The sequence below is a fragment of the Episyrphus balteatus genome, chromosome 4 (genome assembly GCF_945859705.1).
Source record: "Episyrphus balteatus chromosome 4, idEpiBalt1.1, whole genome shotgun sequence".
Taxonomy (NCBI): domain Eukaryota; kingdom Metazoa; phylum Arthropoda; class Insecta; order Diptera; family Syrphidae; genus Episyrphus; species Episyrphus balteatus.
In genome coordinates, this window is record NC_079137.1 from 33,395,585 (window position 1) to 33,419,247 (window position 23,663).

At 31.8% G+C, this 23,663-nt stretch overlaps 1 protein-coding gene, 2 long non-coding RNA genes and 2 other non-coding genes across 7 annotated transcripts; 4 read left to right on the forward strand and 1 right to left on the reverse strand.

Annotated features, from left to right (window-relative positions):
- Positions 1–1,135: 1,135 nt before the first annotated feature.
- Positions 1,136–5,636, reverse strand: LOC129917751 (uncharacterized). 3 transcript variants are annotated; one of them, XR_008772850.1, is made up of 9 exons: positions 5,373–5,636; positions 5,154–5,303; positions 4,661–5,092; positions 4,473–4,603; positions 3,050–3,452; positions 2,653–2,898; positions 2,449–2,594; positions 1,643–2,082; positions 1,136–1,572 (listed from the first exon to the last, which is right to left on the reverse strand). It is a non-coding gene; the product is annotated as an uncharacterized LOC129917751 (long non-coding RNA). The 3 variants fall into 3 exon arrangements; XR_008772848.1 differs by having other exon boundaries at positions 2,653–2,961; positions 3,020–3,452; XR_008772849.1 differs by having other exon boundaries at positions 1,643–2,085; positions 2,653–2,961; positions 3,020–3,452.
- A 440-nt stretch (positions 5,637–6,076) lies between these two features.
- On the forward strand, positions 6,077–8,410 carry LOC129917752 (uncharacterized). The gene is made up of 3 exons (XR_008772851.1): positions 6,077–6,619; positions 6,690–6,864; positions 6,945–8,410. It is a non-coding gene; the product is annotated as an uncharacterized LOC129917752 (long non-coding RNA).
- Positions 8,411–14,012: 5,602 nt separating this feature from the next.
- LOC129917748 (40S ribosomal protein S7) lies at positions 14,013–20,849 on the forward strand. The gene is made up of 4 exons (XM_055997839.1): positions 14,013–14,106; positions 14,354–14,518; positions 14,580–14,912; positions 20,703–20,849. The coding sequence occupies exons 1-4, from the start codon at positions 14,104–14,106 to the stop codon at positions 20,778–20,780; spliced, it is 579 nt and encodes a 192-aa protein (XP_055853814.1). The 5' UTR covers positions 14,013–14,103; the 3' UTR covers positions 20,781–20,849.
- Positions 18,310–18,399, forward strand: LOC129920328 (small nucleolar RNA psi18S-1377). Its single transcript, XR_008773246.1, has one exon. It is a non-coding gene; the product is annotated as a small nucleolar RNA psi18S-1377 (small nucleolar RNA).
- On the forward strand, positions 19,223–19,314 carry LOC129920329 (small nucleolar RNA psi18S-1377). Its single transcript, XR_008773247.1, has one exon. It is a non-coding gene; the product is annotated as a small nucleolar RNA psi18S-1377 (small nucleolar RNA).
- Positions 20,850–23,663: the final 2,814 nt, after the last annotated feature.

Below are 23,663 nucleotides of genomic sequence, written 5' to 3' on the forward strand. Positions count from 1 at the left end.
GGTCTGGCCAAGCCTTAAGGCTTGGCCACACCGGAGGGTATGCGGTATAGCGGTAACGATATTTGTACTAAAAAAATTCCACACCTGAACGTTGATGTGTCAGTTTGGAATTTTTTTCATACAAGTACCCTCACCGCTACCCGTACCGCTACCGCATACCCTCCAGTGCGGCCAAGCTTTTAACTACATTGGCTCAAAAAGTGAAAAAGTACAAAAGTGAAAATTTTCAAACGCATTTTTGTATAGTTTTTTGGAATGAACAATTAAAACAAATGATGCAGAAAGCTTATTTTTTGGTCTAAAAAACAATTTGAATACTCTTTATCACAAAACAATTGCGATAGCCAGAAAAAAAATCTTTTCACTTTTGTACTTTTTCAAAAAGTGGTGCATGTAGTTAAGCCTTAAGTATCCAAAGTCAACAGCGAACATGTTATGGAAAAAATATCATCGAAGTATTATCTAAAAGTTCAAATAATAAAAATATAAATACAAAAATTCAAGCCTTAAAGGCTTGGCCACACCAAAGGGTACTTGCGGTAGCGGTACGGGTATTTGTATGAAAAATATTCCACACCTAAACGCTGTTGTTCTAGTTTGGAATTTTTTTCATACAAATACCCGTACCGCTACCGCAAGTACCCTTCGGTGTGGCCAAGCCTTAAGGCTTGGCCACACCGGAGGGTATGCGGTATAGCGGTAACGATATTTGTACTAAAAAAATTCCACACCTGAACGTTGATGTGTCAGTTTGGAATTTTTTTCATACAAGTACCCTCACCGCTACCCGCCCAACTAACAATTTCGATGTTATAACGATGGTGAAAAGCTTTTTGTCATCACTAATTTCACACCTAAAAGACTCATATAACCCTGTTTATCATCAAAAAGGCCCCCTTTTTTTACACCTATTAAACCTATAAGAAGTACGATGAAATACTCCTGTAAAGTTTTTCATCAGTAGCCGAATGTGGTATTCGATCCTATAAATGTGCGAAGAAGTACACTGTAAGACTACTGTAAGGTTTCTCATCAGTAGCCGAAAGTGGTATTCGATCCTATAAGCCTACCACAGAATTCTTATTGGAAACATAATAGGGCTAAAAATATAAAAATAAAATGAAAAAAAGAGAAATTATTTTGAATTTATATATTTATATTTATTTTAATGTTCATTTAAGCACTCTAGGTATATTACAACAATATGAAGCACTTTTTGCCGAAGCAAACTCTTGACTTTTAAATTCAGCATTGCATGCTTCAGTGACTGCAGCCAACCACGAAAGAATCAAAATATGCATGTTGTTTTCCTTTCCAGCAACGGTGGTGTGTCAGCGCCATGTTTTTCATCTCCACCACTGGAGGGTAATGCCTCAATTGGATTCAAGATAACCTGAATGATGAGTTCAACGAGCTCTTGCCTGACAATTACCTTCTTATTCAAGCGCACCAACCAGCCAATAGATGCCAGAGCTATCCAACTGAGTGTTTTTCGAAGTTTCCAAGTGAAAGTCCAACAACAAACGAATGTTTGTTGAGTGTAGTTGGAGATACTCCAAAAGTTTGAATAACCTTGAATAGAAATAAAATGATATTTAAATTTTTTGGGAAAAAAATAGGTATACGGTCCAAATTGTCTTACCTTATCAGAGAGTCCTCGACGACAAAAGCTTGAAGAAACTTAATAATCATAGCAATCGACTTCTTCAACAGTCTTGTGTATAAAAATTAATGGCACCAAATAGGTCATACTTATACAAATTTTATATATCACTTGAGTAGCCATATTTCCACTGGTTTCGTTATCAGTTTAAGCAGCAGTCAACATTTCACTAATAGATCTCGTGTGTGCGACAAATTATTCTATTGCTACAATGGTTAATGAAGCAAAGATCGATGATCTCAATTCACTTTGCCTTGGATCAACCGAACAGCAATTGCTGTAGACAAATTGCAAAAACTCTTGAATCCATTTATCCTTCTTTTCGACTTCATGACGAATCAAAGCACCAATAAACAATGGCATATAGATTAGCACAAGAGATCGCAGACGCATCCCAACAAGATGGTGGTAGTATGAGGCTGCTGGTTGCCGATAGCAAGCATAACCCAGCGGTAGTAGTATAGTAGTAGTTATAGTATGTGGAAGTAATAGAAGTATGAGAAGACATCAGCATCATTAAAATAAAAATCCATGAAAATATATAAACAAATTACAATCTATACAATTTTGTTTTTGAGATAAAAAAAATATTTTTGCAATTTTATTTTGTGGATATTTTGATTTAAAGTTGTAAATCTTGTAAAAAATCTCAAAAGTCAATAGAAAACGACATAAGATTGTTATAATATTTTCATTAATTTTTTTATTATTATATAAAATTTTCAAAAAAAAACAACATTATGGTAACTTGCCTCAATAATAGACACCAGAAACTTTGCACATACCTTTTACTTTTTCTGAATTTTATCCTCTTCTTTCTTGAGAAGAAAATCGACAATGTACTCTTTGAAAAAAACGTTAACGTACTTCTTCGATGGCTTTGTTGTGATCTTGGCGTCCATAACGTTGACTTAATTCACTAAATAAAAATCTTTTGACAATTTGTTAGTGTATCAATTTTGTTTTTTTATTCAAGCGAGTTAACTTACTTTCCATTAAGATGAGCATCTTCCATCAGTTTTTGGACTTCATCTCTTTCTATTGCATTCCACATGGAGATTGTGCTCATCCCATGCAGGTTGATACCCACCGCAGCCCGGGGGCGGTATACCAAATGTCGGTAGATTGAAGTTTTGAGGATGCATTCCCTGGTGGTATAGAGGATTCTGCTGTGGAGGTGGTTGGGAATGTTTTTGTGGAGGAATCATTTGAGAAGGTTGCTGATGGTGCAGTTGCTGCGGTGCATGTTGCTGATGTGACGGAAGTTGTTGCTGCTGTTGTTGCAATGGAGGGCGCACCTATAAATGAGTGAAAAAGATATTAGAAAATTGAAATAAAACTCCTCATCATACATACATGCAGTACGTAACACATGGATAGCCTCACCCATTTCTTGTACTTTTTAGATGCGAACATATTGTATTTTTAACTAAGCAGCAAGTAGATACTACTGTGTCAGGGATGCAGACAAGTTTTAACTTAGTTTTTGTTTACTTTGGCTTTCTTTTCACATTTTTATCCATCATTTGTGAGAAACGGGGCAGTGTCCTTCTAAAAAATGATTTGTAGGACTTTAATATTATCCTGGCATTAATATTAAGTCCATTTAAATTAGGTTTTATAAGGTGGCATCGAGATTCGTTCGTTGCTGCCTATGAAATTGCGTATAAGTTGAGCTTGGGCAGGATTATTGAAACGCAAATAATTTTAATTAACAATTGTTATCATTGCGCCTTGTGTGGAATTTGTTTCTCCATTGACACGTTTTGTTCCATCGATGAGAACTCACCTGAAATAAATAAAATATAGTTTTTCAATGGAATCATTTGTTTGTATATTTCATTTGCACTTTTTAACAATAAAAAACAAGGCACTCGCTTGCCTGAATATACATTTCAAGAAATGGTACAGTTTATTAAAACACTAGTTCTGTTTGGGTACTGCCTAAAACAGAAATATTTCTACTTTTTTCAACATTTTTCAAACAAGTAGCATCTTGGATTACTATGATTCCAATTTAATGAAAGCAAAACGACCTTCTCATAGACTCCCAACAGGAATCAGAAAGCTCGACAAGTATATAAAGGAAATTAAGAATTTTTATAAGAAATAAAATGTTTATTTATTATTTTTAACTTAATTTTTGTTTTATATGTACCATGCTTCAATTTAACATAAGTTTAGATACAGTTTGAACAAAGTATTTTTGTTTTTTCTATAAAAACAGAGTGATTAAAACAAATTGAACTAAAATGAACTAGGTCAGAACTTGTTTAGTAGCGTGATTTGAACTTAATTTATGATTACTCAAATTAACTAAGGGCTCTGTGATAGCTATCAGTATAATCCATCAGTAAAAATTTTTTTTAGCTATTTTGAATACTTAAAACTTTTACTTTGAACAAAATATTGACGAAAGAAGTTGGGAGCTTATTTTAACTATTTTTTTTTTTTTTTTTTCAAAAAGAAGCAATACATTTGGTGTTAAATTTTATTCACAAATCCATTTTATAAATTTTACTGTTCAGTAAAATAAAATTTCATCAGTAAAATTTATAAAATGTATTTGTGACTAAAATATAACACCAAATGCATTGCTTCTTTTTCAATGCTTCAATGCTTTTCAAAGTTAGTGAAAATGTGTTTTAATTTGTTTCATCAATATTTTGCATAAATTAAAATCTTAAAGTATTAAAAATAGCAAAACAGAATTTTTACTGATGGATTTTACTGATAGCTATAATTGAGCCCTAAAGTGCCCAACTCTGTTAGAAATCCCAATAATCATTTTTTTGAAAAAAAAACTTACAGCTGGTGAAATTCTAACCAAAGCAACAGCATGCACATAAAACTCCTCTTTGAGCGAAATGGCAATAGTTTGATGGTTCATTGTGATGTGATCTCGTTTATAGATGAAACAAAAATGGATCAGGTTGTAAACTTAAAAGAAAAAACGTTTCAAAACCAAACATTAACAATTTTCTTTGTGAAACTTACGTGCACATAGAAAAAGCAGCAATAGTTTTCTCACCACCACTCAAATTACTCATTGACTGAAAACGTTTTCTTGGTGCAACATAATTATAACTTATTCCATCCACATGAGGTTCCTAGATAAGCCTGTGCGTCTTTATTTCTTGGTAAAGACTTATGAGTGCTATCTATTGCCTTGGAAACTTTTTCAAATGCGACCTTTGCTTTTTTCTCGGAGAGCATTTTTAAATAATGTGTTAATAAATTTGCAAAGTTCTCGACGAGATTTAAGGCTTGGCCGCAACGGACGGGTATGCGGTAGTGGTACGGGTAATTAGATGAAAAAAGTTCCACGCCTTAACATTAATGTTTCAGTTTAGAATTTTGTTCATACAATTACCCGTTCCTCTACCGCATACCCTTCCGGTACGGTCAAGTGTTTAGTTGATATCAATTCTATAATAGACAGAAAAGAGGTTAGTTTTCTTATGAAATTATCTCATCGAGTAGAACTTACTGATTTTCATTCATTCTGTTTTTTGTAGTTTTATAGCCACCTTGCCGAGCTCGGGGCATCCTCCAACTGTCGATCGAATTGTGGGATACCTAGATTTTTTTGACGAATCTAAATTGACCATACTGATGTATTTGAGACAATTTGCGAAACCTTAAAAAAATCAATCAGAATTAGAAAAAAAAAAAAAAACAAACAAAATAAATTCATGTAAACAGTTACCTGAATTTGGCTTTCAACAACTCCTTCATTTCCTCGGTGTTTTTCTTTTTGTATTTTTAACTGAGTCATATAAGTAGGTATGCTTGGCTTCGCGAGCGACAACATGGAAGTTACTCCAGAATCCAGATATCCGATAGAAAGTTCCATCCAATGCGAGAGCATGAAATGGACTTTCATGGCATCTTCAAACCAGAGCGTTGTTGCAAAGAGAAGAGCTCGCTCAATCTCAGGTGGATCAAACTTTAGCCCATCAAATGATGATTCCTTGTAGACTAATGAAAATGATGAAGAAGAGTATGCGGGAACAAAGAAAAATTATGTAAACCAATTTTTGTTTTTTATTTAATGGCTCACTTTTGTAGATAAGTTTAACACATCGTCTTCTCGGTTTGTTTTGAAATTTAATACTTTACTTGAAATGTAATTGGGTGCGTTCACGTACGCACAGATACCCTATCCGAGATACCTAAGTATCCGATACGTTTGTGAACACGAATCAGCTGTTCTTCAAATCTCAGATTCACGAGAATCCAGAAATTTTTAGGATACCTGTAGATTTTTTTGCTTGTCAACACATGTTTACGATCAGCTGAGATTTTATATGGGATTACAACAACACAAAGGTATCCGGATATTCTTGGATCGGTACATGAACGCACCCAGTGAAAAAGAAAATGATAATTTCCATCAACAACGAAAACAAATAAATTTATCAAAGCTGCAATGTGCCTTGTTTACTAGGTTTCTTTGTTTTTTTTTTGTTTTTTAAGTAAATTTGTAGTTGCAATTTTGTATTGTTATTCGTTCGAAACATAACTAATGAATCCATTGAGTTCAAGTTATAAAAATGAAAAAAGGAATTCGTTCCATTCATTGTCCTTTCGAAGAAAATCATCAACGTCGACCACACCATTCACGTCACAGAAATAGCAGTCAAGTCGAGATGATACTGCTGCTACCGATACTGGTGCCTCTGTTTCAACACCAGAAGCATCAGCAGCATAACCTCTACACTAACATCAAGTCAATAATCATTCGTGGAGGACAGTATCAATAATTCAATGAGCTCTGAAAAACGCAAAGAAGAATGATTCCCACAGATTCAAGGAACGCATGGGAATACACTTTTTGATGCTTTTCAAACTTAAATGGAATAATTTTTATAGTGGTTAAGAAGAAGAATATTGTCAACTTTTCATGAGTCTCGAAGAATTCAAAGAGGAGACAATAAACAATTCGCAGCTCAGGTAAATCATCTTAATTGCTCTTTGATATTTTTTTAAATATTTGTTCATACACCCCTTTCTTTGTCCCAAGGAAATTACTTTGGCTAAAATAATCAACGATAATATAGCCAGCCATCAATTAGGAAATAGGTGGTCCAAAAAGACGAAACCGATAATCTGAAAACTCCATTGGCGAAAAGTCCACTGACACTAAACCACTTCTTAACTCCTTCTCCTTGACTGTTCTAGACAACGAATGCAAAGAAGTACGTTTAATGTTCTTTTCTTTATCAATTGCTGAAATGTGTGCGTATTACATTATCAACTTCTTTGTTCATATTTGCAGTCAATCCCACACCGGGTTTTGGCTGAAAAAAAGGTGCCTACGATATAATCATTACGCTACTCGAACAAGAATTCTCTTCATCCAATCCAGATAAAGAAAATCTTTACATAATGTGTTTGTACAGCAATCGTTGACCAATCAACAACCGAATCTCTACGACGAAGAAGTCCTGGCCATTCCTTCATTCTTTATTTAATAAGATGTCTTATTGTTGATGCTCGGGTTTTTTCATTCAACAATAAAGTTTTCTTTAGAAACATTTTGTTCATGAATCATTGAGTTCAATAAGTCAAAATAAGTAAATATAGTGCAAAAAGATAACAAAAGGTGTGTTTTTGATTACGCCCGGGCATTGGACAAAAACTAAACGAATCGGTTATCGCCGATAGCAATTTACAAGGTAAATGCAACAACAATGCAACTAAGCCCGAGGGTGTAAGGTGTTGTTGCATTTAACATTTTAATTACTTAGCCTCGACTGGTTTTTCTTTTGTCCAACTTTTTGCTGAAGAAAATTCTTTGGAATGTCCGAAAAATTACCAGACTTGTTGGATACTTAAATATTAAGTTCTTTTTGTTTTGATATTTTTTAACAAAGAGGACCTAATCCCTATCTTTGAGATAACAGAATAACTCATCATGGATTGTGGGTGTTTTTTGACCAAAAATTTTGTCAGTTTGTATGATTTGGAATACTGATTTTACTAAAAGGAAAAATAAGCTAAAATTATTTTTTTTAACAATTTCCTATTCTATACTTTTACAAATAAATGCTTTTGGTCTACTCAAGTCATATCTAATCATCTAAAGTATGATTCTAGAATTTCGAGAAGTTTGTGCATCAAAGATAGGCGAGCATCAAGATGTGGAGCTAAGCGCACAAAACTTAGAGTTTAGCTAGTATGAGTAGGTCAAAACTCCAAAAATGATTCATCAATCGATTCAACATTCTTGTTAGGTATATTATATTAAGAAAATACATACCTGTTTTATTTCCAAGATTTGACTACATATATTGGATATTTTACTTGCACAAAATAAACAAAAAATAAACTATAAAAAATAACACATTTATCGGAATATAAATTTCGTTAAACGGTGCAGTCTATTGAAACACTACATATTTTGGCGTCCTAAAAAGAAAATTCCAGAAGCTGAGTATCATGCCTTCTATAAACCTTTCCAGATGCTACATTTTGTACACCTGTAAAGCTTTATAAGAATAAAATTGTTATGATGATAAGAAGCTTTTAATGAACTCTGTCGTGGATTCCTATAGGATTAAATGCTTCTCGACATCGTTATAGTGTGCTTATAGATAATTTTCTCATCACACCTATAATCCCACTATAAGATACTCCTAAAAAGTTTTTTAGAAGTATAAATATCAGCGTTTACTGATAATTTTTTTACCGTGGGTAGTATACCAGCCTTATAGGTGCGAATAGCCCTTTAGACTTGAAACCCGTAAGCAAAAGTGTTAGTTGGGCGTACCGCTACCGCATACCCTCCAGTGCGGCCAAGCTTTTAACTACATTGGCTCAAAAAGTGAAAAAGTACAAAAGTGAAAATTTTCAAACGCATTTTTGTATAGTTTTTTGGAATGAACAATTAAAACAAATGATGCAGAAAGCTTATTTTTTGGTCTAAAAAACAATTTGAATACTCTTTATCACAAAACAATTGCGATAGCCAGAAAAAAAATCTTTTCACTTTTGTACTTTTTCAAAAAGTGGTGTATGTAGTTAAGCCTTAAGTATCCAAAGTCAACAGCGAACATGTTATGGAAAAAATATCATCGAAGTATTATCTAAAAGTTCAAATAATAAAAATATAAATACAAAAATTCAAGAAAAAACATCAGAAAATAAGTACAAAATTTCGTTAACGAAATCCTGAACGGAAAATTTCGTTTTGCTTTTCGTTTTTCAGTACGCAGCTCTAGCGAAAAATTGGAGAGTTTTCACTCATTTGCCACATTTTTCTTGACTCCAAGAGCAGTGTTGACGGTTTTTTCTCTTCTAATTCATTTATTTCTTGCTTAAAAAATTATTTTCTGTTGTTTTTTCTTGATTTTAAATTAATTTTGAATTTTTTTATTTTGACTTTGACAGAATACTCAATGATATTTTTTCTTTAGCATTTTCGTCGACTTTGGATAAATTTTTCGTTTCGCATCAGCAGCTTAAAACTTATTTTGAATTTTTTTATTTGTATTTTTATTATTTTTACTTTGCTATAATACCCAATGGTATTTTTTCGTTAACATTGTTCGTTGTTGACTTTGAAGACTTCAAAATGTTTCGTTTCGCTTCAGCTGCCTACTGCGTACTAGGCTTTAACTACTAAGCCTAGTAGGCAGTTGCAGCCAAACGAAATTTTTCATACAAAAAAATAGCATAACGAAATCTTAACGAAAAATTTCGTTTTTCAGTATACAGCTCTAGCGAAAAATTGGAGACTTTTATTTACTTACTTTTTACTGTCCTGTGCATTTTTCTTGACTGCAAGAGTAGTGTTTACGGTTTTTTTACTTTTCTTTTATTTATTTCTTGTTTTAAAAATTATTTTCTGTCGTTTTTTCTTGATTTTAAACTAATTTTGAATTTTTTTATTTTGACTTTGACAGAATACTCGATGATATTTTTTCGTTAGCATTTTCGTTGTGGACTTTGGAGACTTGGAGCCCTTCGACTTAGTAAAGCCCTAGGGGCTAAGGTGCCCCCCAAGTAACAATTTAGCTTTCTTAAGGGTCAATGCAAGCTATTTTTTGGCTTTCATAACAAGAAGGACACACGGAGAAAAATGAGTCTACACGGAGAAAAAATAAGGTATGAACCACCTTATTTCTGGTAAATTTAACTTTAATGTAAAGTTTAAATAGGGATGACTCCCCAATAAAATGGAATTTACCTTACTTTTCTAGTAAATTTATAGCTTATGATTAACTTTACAGTAAAGCCTTTTTTTTGTATGAATTTCTAATAGAAATTACTAGAAAGTTAGGAACATATTTTACCTTACTATAAGGCTGAAAATACTGATTTTTAAAGTAAATTGAACTTCTCTATGGAAGGTATATAATTTAGTTACAGATTGGATCAAATAAAGTCAATTTCATTTTTATTGCAAAAATTAAAATAAAAAAGGTAATTTTTGTATTTATTGAAAAGCATAACTAGGTAACACGAACTTAATCCCCAAAGCTATTTAGAAGTAAGTAACGTATGACCCTGTTATGTTTTTCAATAATTACATAAATTACCTAGTTTATTATAATTTTTGTAAGATGCAAACAAACAATTTTATTTAGGAAAATATCATCAATAAAAATGAAATTGACTTTATTTGATCCAATTTTTTTCTAATTCTTCATAAATTAATTAGATTGAATGATGTTAATGCATATGGAATGGATAGGTACTCCTATATAATTCTAACACAAGAAAAAAATTTGCTATCCGTAATTACGGAGCCAATAATAACGCATAAAAGAACACAAAAAGTAATGAAAACATTTCACTTATAAAAGAAAAACACAAATGGGAAAAGAAATTTTTACATTTTATTTCTTTATTAATTATTCCGCACCCGGACACCTAAAAGCTTTGACAAAAAAAAAAATATCCAAAACAAATGGAAAACAAAATGGCAGACTTTTCAATGACAGCAATTAAGATATGGGGAAAATTCCTAGAATTAGGTAATATTATGACCTTAGTGTAAGGTAAAACTTATTCATGGAATAGTTAAATTTGTAAAATATGTTTTACTAGAATCTTAAAGTGAAAAGAATCGTACACTTTTTTGGATGAAGGTTTATTTTACTCTACGTTAAGAAAATATTGCTACTCGTAAGGTATATACTACTTTATTTTGTTCACCATAATTGTCTTGTAAAAATTACTTTACGGAGCCAAGAAATGTTCAATACGTAAGGTAAATTTTACTTAAAATCATCCATGTTGGATTCAAAAATTGTTTTTTCACAAAAAACCAAAAATTATCTGTATATTCTTAGCTACATTTTAAGACCATGACCATTAATATTAGTTGCGTCGTTCTTGTGTTATCAGCGTTTGAAGGTAGCCATATAGAATTTTTTTTCGATTTTTTAAAAATCAAATGTGAAAACTTTTTTATTTCTAATTTTTCGAAAAAACTTTGGTAATTTTATATACATATCTGTTCAACAATCTTATCAGGATCCATTTAAGACTTTTATCTGAACAGTGCATTGTGTATATCTCGAGATATTAACATTTCAATGCAACCATGTCAAACTAATTTTTGATTATTTTTTTCTATGAGAGTTTTTTTCAAACCTCGTTTTCTCCGCTTTTTTTTTTGTTAATATTTTCAGATATTTCTGTATGAACACAACAATTAAACTGTCTTGGAACTACTGTTTTTATCGAGAGAAAGTAAAATCTAGATAATTATCTGGATTTTTCAAAAATCTATACATATAAAATATTGGTAGATTCATGCATTACAATTTTCTTTAGGAAAGTAATATGAAATTGACTTATTTATGAATTATTTACCTCCCACAGAGGAGTTCAATTTACCTTAAAAAGAAGTATTTTCAGCCTTACAGTAAGGTAAAATATATGTACCTTATTTCTAGTAATTTTTGTTTGAAATTCATATTAAAAAAGGTTTTACTTTAAAGTAAATCAGAAGCTACGAATTTACTAGAACCGCAAAGTAAATTTATTTTATTGGGGAGTCATCGCTATATTAACTTTACATTATAGTTAAATATACCAGAAATAAGGTGGTGCATAACTTATTTTCTCTCCGTGCAGGTCTTAAGCAAATCATTTTGGTGCATTTTACCAAAATTGCATAGGACTTTCCTTCACAGGTAATCCACAAGCTAATAGCTTGTGACAAACAGCTTAAAATGGCCTTACGGACGTCTTCCTGCAGAGGGTTTATCTAATGCACAAACCGGATTACTTGCGTAGGATGTTATAATAAAGCCTTATAGAAGTTGTTGTAGGTGTTGTAGAAAATGTTGAATTTATGCATAAAAAAAAAGAATTGAATAAATTTCATTTTATTTTTTGCATTTTCTACATATTTTATTTATTTTAATTTTTCCTATTTTGTTTCTTTTCCTTTTTTGGAAATTCCACTGCTTTTTCTGTTGTTCTGAAATGATGAGATTATTATTTTAACTGAAAAATAACAAATTTTTTTATTTTCATCACTTATGTCGTTTTCGATTGGTTTCACTCAAGGATTCACTCATTCTGAAATCCAATAAAACAGTTTGAATCGCTTCCACTCAATTCTGTTTTTTTTTTTGTGTTTGTGAAATTTCAAATGTCAAATAAATTTTATTTTTTTTTCTTCCAAACGAAAAAATTATGAAAAATTATAAATCTGAAGACGACGATGAAGAAGAAAATGGTTAAAAAAATATATCATTGCATTAAGGTACCCATTTTAACTTTCTAAATAATTTTAATTTCATTAAATAATAAATTTTTGAATGACAACAAAAAAAGAATGATTGAGTATTTTTTTGTTGACATTTTAGTGTTCATGTATTAGTGCTTCTGATTTTAAATCGAGAAGAGAATTTCGCTTCTGAGAAGCATTCTGTCTGTCATTTTTGTGCGAATAAAACACTTTCAGAAGTCTTCTGAATGATTCCGGACGCTTCCGGACTGCCAATCGAAAACGACATTAATGAGTTTGAAAATTTTCACTTTTTGACTTTTTGCAAAGAGTTGCCGTTGTAGTTATAACTTTATGATCTTAAAATGTAGCTAAGAATATTTATAAATGATTTTTGTTTTTTTTTTTTCGTGAATTTTTTTTTAAATCCAATATGGTACTATGGCCACACAACTGATTTTTGTTTTCTTTTTGCGAAAATTTTTTTTTGCATCCACCATGGATGTAAGGGCCTTCCCAATACGGAGTCAAAATAAAAAAATAAAAACAAAAGCAACGATTTTGACGGACTGCTGCCAAAGTGTATGAACCAGTGGTGCCAAATATTTGCATGGATTTCAAAAATCGCGATCTCGTTTTTTTGTGCAAAATCTATTAGATAAACAAAAAAACACCTACATATAATGCCTGGTACGCAGCTCGCACTAAATTTTAGCTCCCATACAAATTATCGAAAAATTTTATCTATGCTAAAATGGATCCCATAGAAATTATCGATAACTTGTATGGGAATTTTATCTCGGCTAAAATTTAGCGCGAGCAGCGTACCAGGCTTAAACAAAAAAAAAAACACACCTATTATTCTTACTTTGCTATAATACCCGATGGTATTTTTTTGTTAACATGTTAGCTGTTGACTTTCGCTTTAGCTGCGTACTATAAGCTTGAAGATAAAAATTTAACCGATTCCCAGAGCATATGGTAAATTTTTTACAGCTGAAACTTTTTTTATTCACCTCAATAATTTAGCTAAACATTTAACTCAATTCACACACGCCCAAAGCTTAACCACTTCTTATCCGCTGAAATCTTCTTCTTCTTCCTTTTTCTCGGCGCTGTTATGATCTCGATGTCGAGGGGATCATAACTATCCCACGTAACTGCTTCACACTAGTGATCCGCCTGTGGGGTTCGCCGGGTTGACCTCAGAAATCGGCGGCAAGCCTCCCGGTTTTGTATTGTTCCATTTCTAAGGCCAACTGAATGCTGGTGGTTTTGTATTTGCTTGTACCAGGAGTTTTTAGGCCTACCTTTCTTTCTATTTCGTTCTATTTCGTGTTGTTCTTATCCGCTGAAATCGTGAAGTTAAATTCCTGAACCAAGGCTTAACCACGTTTGTACAAGGCGTTTCATTTGACTTCGACATGAGATAATTTGCAAAATTAGCTCCTAGGCTGTAGTGAAATAGGCTATCAGTAAACTCCATTTTAAATTATTGAAAATCCGAGAGATATTTCTTTAACTATTCATAAAATACTCAGATTATACAAAAAGCGAAGAAATACTTTATTCACATATTGATGATACAACTGAAAATACTTTTTACATTTACCACTTTTCTTGTGCTCTCGCCTTTATAAGAATCTCCAAACCGCAACCAACTTCACTTTGAACCGGTTCGGCAAAATGTCATCGATTTCGCAGTTGAGTGTCTCGTTGCCTTTCCTTTTTCTTAAAATCAGTGGCTATGGTAGGTTCCATTTTGTTTTCGTCTAACAAAATTTTGTTTAAATATTCATCAAATTTCACTAAAATTTATAAAAATAAAATGTGAAACACAAACTATATTTATTAAACTACCGGTTTAAGTGATTTTTATTATGTGATGTGTTAATTTTAACGCTGATTTTGATGGATTACAAACAAAACTTGATACCCAATTTCATTTCAACGATATCTCTACAACACCAAAAAAAAAATATTTGCGTCAATTTCAGATGATTGGAAACAAAATTATCAAGCCTAACGGCGCTGAGCCCGATGAGTTCGAGAAATCCATTGCTCAAGCTCTTTTGGAGCTGGAAATGAATTCCGAATTGAAACCACAATTGAGGGATCTTCATATCACCCGTGCTCGTGAAATTGAGTTCAACAACAAGAAAGTAAGTTGAAGTTTATTATATCCGTGTGATGCAATATTCCTAAATCGTGTTTTCATTATAGGCTGTCATCATCTATGTACCAATTCCAAAGCAAAAGGCTTTCCAAAAGATCCAAATCCGTTTGGTCCGTGAGATGGAGAAGAAATTCTCTGGCAAACACGTCGTGTTCATTGGCGAACGCAAGATCTTACCTAAGCCAACCAGGAAGTCAAGGAATCCTCTGAAACAAAAGAGGCCACGTTCCCGCACTCTCACCTCAGTGTACGATGCCATCCTCGAAGATTTGGTATTCCCCGCTGAAATTGTCGGCAAACGCATCCGCGTCAAGCTTGACGGCACACAATTGATCAAGGTGCACTTAGATAAGAACCAACAGACCACCATTGAACACAAAGTAAGTTTAACAAAATTATATTTTATTACTATTTCGATTGTTCACGCCATTATACCAGCGTTACTTCAAACTGGTTGAATCATTTTGAACATATATAAATTGAGGTAAATTTTCAAACGAAACCCAATTTGTTTGATCGGAAGCTATTCGTGCGATAGAGACGAGCACATTATTGTGGCGCCTTCAGTCAATCGGTAGCGCATCCTAACTTTACCGATCGCAATGTGAAGAGTCTAATTGCCTCAGACATTTTTTATTAAATTTCTGGTCAAGTGTCGTGATTCTTTTATATTTATGTATTGTTGTAAAAATATCATGGTGTCGATTAATTGAATCAAAGGGATTTTTTGTAATCAATTTCTTTACAATGGCCTTGTGTTATACCTATGTCGGATAATTTTATTAATCTGGTAATTGTTAGAAATGGAAAATATTCATATTCTAAAATTATAAAGTTTTCATCAAATTTTCTTATTTTATTCCATATTTTAAAGATATTTCCATTTTTTTTTTACTCATAAGTCGATACTCTTTAATTTAAGACTTCAATTTTGCTGATCAAATTATATTCTCCTTGCATATGCCTAACTTATTTCTTTAATTATAGTAAAGGGGACCGATTCCTTTATTTATGTCGTTTTCGATTGGTTTCACTCAAGGATTCACTCATTCTGAAATCCAATAAAACAATCTGAATCGCTTCCACTCAATTCTGAAATTTAATATCTGTATTGGTGAATAATCAAATAACATTTTTTGCTTCCGGAGAGCCAATCGAAAACGACATTAGAGAATTTGAGTGAATTCCTTTTTGAAATCAAGAAGAGAATTTTTATTCTGAGAAGCGTTCTTTCTGTCATATTCGTGTAAATAAACCATTTTCAGAAGGCTTCTGAATGATTCCGGACGCTTCGGGAGAGCCAATCGAAAACGACATTAATTTTATTAATTGAAATGTATAGAGAATCAGGGTCTTATGTGTTTGTTTTTTTTTTTTCTGCTAAAATTTTTAGGAAAAAAAAAAATAAAGCATTCGAGTATAAAGCAGCTAAGTATGTATACACAATTGCAAGATCTTCCATTATTGGCCGATTTTTCAAATTTTCTATTAACCATCTAAGCATCCAATTTTATCTGTCAAAAGTGACAAAAAACTCGAACTAAACACACAATTTTTCTTATTTTCAAATAATTGGTCATTCCTTCGAGTTGAAGTCAACTTTCAAGTTCGCCAACTCTCAAGTTTGCTTCAAGTTGAGCAATAGTGAAGAAAATGGCTCTTAACTAACCCAAATTTTACCGCCATTCACCCACGTTCTTAACGTCAGCTAGTGATTTTTGATTGATTCACTTCGATTGAAATGGTATTGAATTAGAAAAGTTTTTTTAAATTCAGAAATAGCTCCTACAACTTTGATAAAAAAAAAATCGAGTAGAAGGTAAAATCTAAAATGATTTGGATGAAAATATTTTTTCAAAAATCTCCCGTAGAACCTTTATAGATGTTGATTAGTAATTTTTACAAAATGGTATTCTAATTTTTTTTTTTTATTATTTTAAAAAATATTTAATTTTTAAATGCATACAGCTGTGTTCAAAATAATAGTAGTGCCTGCAACAAAATAACATTTTTTATATTTACGGTGCTTCTATGGTTAAAAATTTAATTTCTTTGATGCCAAAGTTTGTAACGGTCAATTACTAAGAAATGTATCGTAGTTTTAAAATGAAAAAGAAGGTGACAAATAGTTTTTCATTGACCTTTGGTTGTTCTTTCTAATTTGACCTGTTCAAAATAATAGTAGTTAAAGTTATTTTTTTAGAATTTAAAAGCGGTTTATAACTTAGAATATTTATTTTTGGTTTAAAAGTAAGTACTCATATAATTTGGACAATTTTTCACCAAAAAACGATTTGTTTCGGTTTTAATCTATTTAAAGTTCGAAGAGCAAAACACTGTAGTTCGGATAACGGAAACTTATACGAAAGCTGCTTGAAGAAGGGAAAACCTACTTGGAAATTCAAGTTTATATTAGGATGCTCCTCTACAATGGTAGCCAATGCAATAAACTTAACGAAAGACCCGAAACGCGCGGTAGAAAAAGAAAAAAGACCGCCGTAGATGACAGGCGTATTGTCCAGACGAGCAAAGTTGAGCCTTCTACATCGTTGTTTCACATCCAGAAGGCTTTAAGCCCGGGTTGCAGTGCAGTAAACATTCGGAGGCGACTGTTGGAGACTAATTTGTACGCTTGAAGTCCACGAAAAGTTCCGCAAAACATGTTAGAAAGCGTATCCAGTTTGTAAAAAACCACATAAACTGGCCAGCGAAGTTATGGCGTAACATATTGTTTACTGATGAGAGCAAATTTTTATCCTCTTTGGTGGTACTGGATCTCCACAATACGTCCGACGTCCAACCAATACGGAATATGTTCCAAAGTATACTACGAAAACAGTTAAACATGGAGGGTCGAAAATTTTAGTATTTTAACACATTTCTTAGTTAACAACGGAACTTTTCGTGGACTTCAAGCGTACAAATTTATCTCCAACAGTCGCCTCCGAATGTTTACAGCACTGCAATCCAGGCTTAAAGCCTTCTGGATTTGAAACGACGATGCAGAAGGCTCAACTTTGCTCATCTGGACAATACGCCTGTCATCTACGGCGGTTTTTTTTCTTTTTCTACCGCGCGTTTCGGGTCTTTCGTTAAGTTTATTGCATTGGCCACCATTGTAGGGGAGCATCCTATTATAACCTTGAATTTCCAAGTAGGTTTTCCCTTCTTCAAGCAGCTTTCGTATAAGTTTCCGTTATCCGAACTGCAGTGTTTTGCTCTTCGAACTTTAAATAGAATAAAACCGAAACAAATCGTTTTTTGGTGAAAAATTGTTCAAATTATATGAGTACTTACTTTTAAACCAAAAATAAATATTCTAAGTTATAAACCGCTTTTAAATTCTTCAAAAATAACTTTAACTACTATTATTTTGAACAGGTCAAATTAGAAAGAAAAACCAAAGGTCAATGAAAAACTATTTGTCACCTTCTTTTTCATTTTAAAACTACGATACATTTCTTAGTAATTGACCGTTACAAACTTTGGCATCAAAGAAATTAAATTTTTAACCATAGAAGCACCGTAAATATAAAAAATGTTATTTTGTTGCTGGCACTACTATTATTTTGAACACAACTGTACCTATCACAATTTTGAATTTTTTTCTAAAATTGCATCTTAATAAAATAAATAAAGTCGCATATTTTTTCATAGCTCAGATTCATTAAAGAAGTATTTTTTTTTTCTTTGAAAAACGAATATTATGGTTTTCTATTTTTATTTATCGTTAAAGAGAGTGAATCAAAACATTTTTCTGTAATCAATTGTTTAACTATGTCCTTGTGTTATTTGTCAGATATTTTTTATTAATCTGGTAATCGTCAAACAGGACAAACATAAAAATTCTAAAATCTCGTTATAAATTTTTCATCAAATTTTCTTGAGCAAAGTTTATTCCATATTTTAGAGACAAAATATAAATTTGAAAGGAGAATGGGCATTTTGGACGTTGAGCGGCCATCAATAAAATTGGTATGAAATGAAAGAATTATAGCCCAGGAAAAACTTTTACTATGGACGTTTCGCTGTATTGCAGTAAGAATGCAAGATAATGCAGTATTAGTATTGTTAATGCATTGTTCAATGTATGAAGGAAAAACTGATTTATATTTTTATATGGAATATAAAATATGATGCTCTGTCATTTTCCCTGAGCATGAAGACATTAATCTTGACAATCCAACTCATAATATAAGATTTTTAAGACAACCATTTCAGGTTCGAAAGTTTTCAAACAATTCAAAGTAACAAAAAATTGAACAACAAAACTCTTAAAATAGGCTTGAATTTGTTGTTTTAAAATGCTTATAGTTTGGGTTCTAGTGGTTGGATATTCAAGATAAAGGTCTTCAGACTCAGGGAAAATGACAGAAAATAATATTTTGCACTTAAAATACACAATTGAGTTTTAACATTGAGACATATATAAATTGTTAAATGCAAAAATGCATTTTATCCGTTATTGAAATACGTCACAGGGATAAAACTTCTGCACAATATATGTAAACCTTAATTACATCAAAAAATAAAAAATTCATTCCTGGCCGCGTAACGTCCACGTTTCATACAAACTTGCCCATTCTCCTTTGAAATGTGTTCAAAAATATTTAAGGTAAAATCTATAATTTGAAATAACATTCAAATATACTGAATGAAAAGTTTTTTTATTTATTATTATTTTTTAACATTGTCCTCGTGTTATTTGCCAAATATGTATTTTGTTAATTTGGTGATTGTCAAACAGGACATACATTAAAATTCTAAAATCTCGTTATAAACGTTTCTTTTTTTGTTAAGAAAAGTTTTTTCCATATTTTAGAGACATTTAACTTTGCTTTTATTCTAAATTTTGTTTGTTTGTTTAAATAGTTGTTCAACTTTTAGGATTTTTTTTTTGTATTTCGTTTTTTTTTTAAGCTGTTTATCTTAAATTTGGTGAAGATTTAATTTTACCTACTTCTCATTTGAAAGTAGAATTGACATTTGGTAAAATTCTGAAAGGGTAATGATGTTACGGCATTTTTTTTCATAGGTCTTGTAAAGAAAACTTTGTTAATTTCTGATTGCAGTGTTACTTCTTTTAATCGACACGTTCTATCGCTTTATTTGCCCCCCTTTTACTATTTATTTGTTTGGTAAAAGGGGCTTCCATATATATTAAGCGTATAAAGAAATCTCGCTAGACAACTTTGTATCCTCTCTATCGAGGGTTAAAATGCTCTAGTGTGGGACAAATCAAATTGCTATATAATATTTGAATCTTTTTTTTATGTGAAATGTAATTCTAACAAAACGTCCTTGTGTTTTTCCCCAGCGGATGAAAGCTGTTGGATTGTCAAAAAGGACACACAATAAATATCTTAAATGCCCGTATAAAACAATTTTCTTTGATTTTGAAGAAAATTTTGCTGAGTGTTTTTGAAACAATTAAAAATTGCATGAAACATAATTAATTTCTGATTGCATTTGTTTTTTTCAATCGACACGTTCAATTCGTTTCTTTGTCACCTTTTCACTATCCTTATAATAGCATCCTTGTTTGTATGTTCTAGTGTGGAACAAATAACCTTTTTTATTTGAATATTTGGTTATTTTGAATTTGGGAATGTGAAGTCATTCTAATAATATTCTTATGGTTTCCCTCAGCGGATCACAGCTCTTGGATTGTCAAAAAGGACAGACTATATATATATTTAAAACACCGCTTTAAAAATATTATTGGTTGTAAAGAAAATTTTTCTGATTGCAGTTTTGCTTCTTTTAATCGACACGTTCTATCGCTTTATTTGCCCCCCTTTTACTATTTATTTTGTTTGGTAAAAGGGGCTTCCATATATATTAAGCGTATAAAGAAATCTCGCTAGACAACTTTATCCTTCTATCGAAGAAATAAAATGCTCTAATGTGGGACAAATTACCTTTTAAAAAAGAATCACGATCCATTTTAGTTATACAAATCTGTCGTCTGATCGCTTTACGGTTGTTAAATGAAAATTCATTATATGACTGATTTTACAGACGAAGATAAATTTTCATTGCTTAGTTAAATATTATTGAATTTTATGAAATATTTTTAAGTATTGAAATACACCCAAAATATTCATTAGATTACATGTTGTTTAAAATTTTGAACAATTTTTAATTAATTTTTTTCTTTCTTTTTTCAGGTTGACACCTTCACTTCAGTGTACAAGAAATTGACTGGACGTGATGTAACTTTCGAGTTCCCAGAAAACTACTTGTAAATTTTTTTTTCAAGATTACGTTTAAAACATTCAAAAAAGGAATAAAAAAGATACGTTTTTAAAAAAAAATTATTTTTCTTTTATTTGCATTTTTGTATGTTAATTTTGTTTCTCTATTTAATTTCGTCCATTGCACACTTTTACGTTGTATAACCAAAACTTTAAAAGTGTTATTTGGACGTAGAATATAATATCATTAATTTATTGTTTTTAGTTTTTATAACTAACGGTCAATGATAATGATGGTACATATAAATTAAACAAATTTCGTCCTTTTAAATTGCACACTCCTCTGTTGTATTTTTTTAAGGCTTAGAAGTGCTAAACTGGACGTAGACTAATTTTGACATCTAATCATTGAATTTGGATATTATTCTCTACTTCAAGAACTGATGTCACAACCTAAATTAGTTTAATAACTGAAAATTTATGTTTCACTTCCCAATACCTGTCCACTTTTATTGCACACTTTTTTATCCGTAAACTCAGGATATTGAAGTGCTAATTTGGACAGAGAAGAACAAAATACATTTTAATAGCAAGTATTTGTTAAACAATTAAAATATTTGCTTTGAGGTGTAGTGACAAGTAAACTATAATTTTAATGATTTGAACAACTTAATAGATATTTTCTCATTAAGTATGCCTGTACACTCTGTACACTGTACACTCAGGAAATTGAAGTGCTATTTGAACAGAGAAAAAATAATGCATTTTAATAGCAAGTGTTTGTTGAAAATTCAAAATATTTGCTTTGAGGTGTAGTAACAAAAAAATATTTAATTTCTTTATACCAAAGGTATGAGGACCTGCGATTTAAATTGTAATATGATGTTTAACTTTTTGAAGCTATTTTGCTTGCAATAAAATTACCTTTAATGAACAAGAAAAAAATATTTTTTTATTGAAATTTTTCAGGGATTTGTGTGGATACGCGAATTTAAAACAAAATAAATGGTTGGCTGTTGATCGGATAAATGGGCAGTTGTAGTGTATACTACCTTACAACTTGACAATTTTCTCCCTAATTCTAGGGTGCAATTAGCTAAAGTGATAGTTCAAACTTTCACTCTATGTGAAGCGATCACTTTCAGAAGTTTTAATCAGCTCGATTGTGGGTTTCAATGGAAATTTGTTCGCCTATAATTTAAAAAGCTATTCTGAGTCACTCCAAGGGAATGAGCATTTTCCCTAAACTAGGCCTATTTCCCAGCTTACAATAAACTCGTTCCATTGGAGGTATTTATGTGTATATGTATACAAAATAGGAAACTAATTGACACCTCACATTTAAACGAAACGTCTTTTTCGAATGCATTAGAAAAAATGGATACTTGTAGGAAAAAACATTGCATACTTACAAGAAGAAAACATTGCATTCTTAGAAGATAAAAACATTGCATACTTGGAACATGGCCTGAATCAAATCTTTCGCACATGCGAAAACGTTTGTTCGCTTTTATGCGATACAGAATGTCACCCCAAGTCTTATAGAGGCTTTTTTTGTCACTTGAAAATACGAGGCTTCCTTAGAACGGTTCAAAAAGGCCTTTAACTATAATTTACAAGGTTTCCTCTAAATACTAGGAAGTCTTAAGGAGACCTCTATTGTTTCCAAAATGGTTGACCCGCGTTATCAAGCTCAAAGGCCAACTATAATAGTCGGAAGAGTGCGTACGTTGACGTCGGGTTTGTTTTCGGACGTAAACTCACTTTCCTTTCACAAAACATTTATAAGTTTTGTTATTTTATCAAATAAATTTATTTAAAATATTATAAAAAAGATTCAGTGTAATAAATTTCTGCCCAACACCGCCAAGAATGTGAAATGACTGGAAACGAAGCCCAGTCAGGATTACGATTTTGTTTATCATTTGCTCAATTCTCTGGTATACCAAAATAAATTATTATACAAAATAAATCTATTTATTTTTTACATAAAATTTTTAAGTCTGAAAGAAAATGAAACATGAATTCTCGAAACCAAAAACAACTTGACATAATGCTTCCGTTCTGTTAAAACAATTATGGGTAAACGGATGAATTTGACTAACGGAAAGAAACGGTTCGTTCGGTTTTGACATTAGTTTCCGTCCCCGTCCATCTATTATAGTATGGGCCTCAAGCCTTAAACTAATACAAACCATAGCTTGTCGAATCGAAAAAATTGGACCGTATGCAAGCCAAATTGTTACTTGGGCTGGATTAAATTTTTAAACTGGGCCCCTATTGCGTAAAACGGCATTGTGTTAAACGAGAGTCGTTAAAAAAACGGTAGGTACTCGTATTGAATTAACGATTGTCTTTATTTTCTTCAAATCGTTTTCATATCTCATAATCGCTTATGACTTTCGTTTCTCTGGATTTCGTTTTTTCTGCGTTTCGTTCGTTCGTTTCGTGTTACACAATAGCCCTGTTCCATTGGAGGTGGTAGTCTACTAATCATGGACGTATTATATATAATACGTCCATGCTACTAATAGTAGATGTTTTGGTTAATCTAGTACTATCATCTACTCATTCTCTTCTTCCCGAGTAGATACGATTTGTATTGAGTTCTTTGAGTGCGTTCCATTGAAAGTCGCTAGTAAACTACTAGTAGTACTTTGCCACCTCCCAAAGGAACAGGGCCCTATTTCGTATTACGAAACGAAATTCAAAACAACGACACCCGGGACAACGGTAGTCATGACATAGAGCGATTTAGTAAAACGATAAATGGAAGCTAATATTTAATGGGGCATGATGATGTCTCCGAGATGTCATCTAACCCTTAATTTTTCAATTTAGTTATAACCTGAAACGCTATAAAATAGTTGTCAAAAAATTGACGCAACTCAGCTGTTTTTTATTTTTGGTCGGCCTTTTGGGTATATTAAATTT

Bases quoted from the DNA above. Each gene is read 5' to 3' on its own strand.
- LOC129917748 (XM_055997839.1), top strand. The intron at 14,519-14,579 runs GTAAGTTGAAGT...TTTTCATTATAG, and splicing joins TTGAGTTCAACAACAAGAAA to GCTGTCATCATCTATGTACC. The intron at 14,913-20,702 runs GTAAGTTTAACA...TTCTTTTTTCAG, and splicing joins AGACCACCATTGAACACAAA to GTTGACACCTTCACTTCAGT.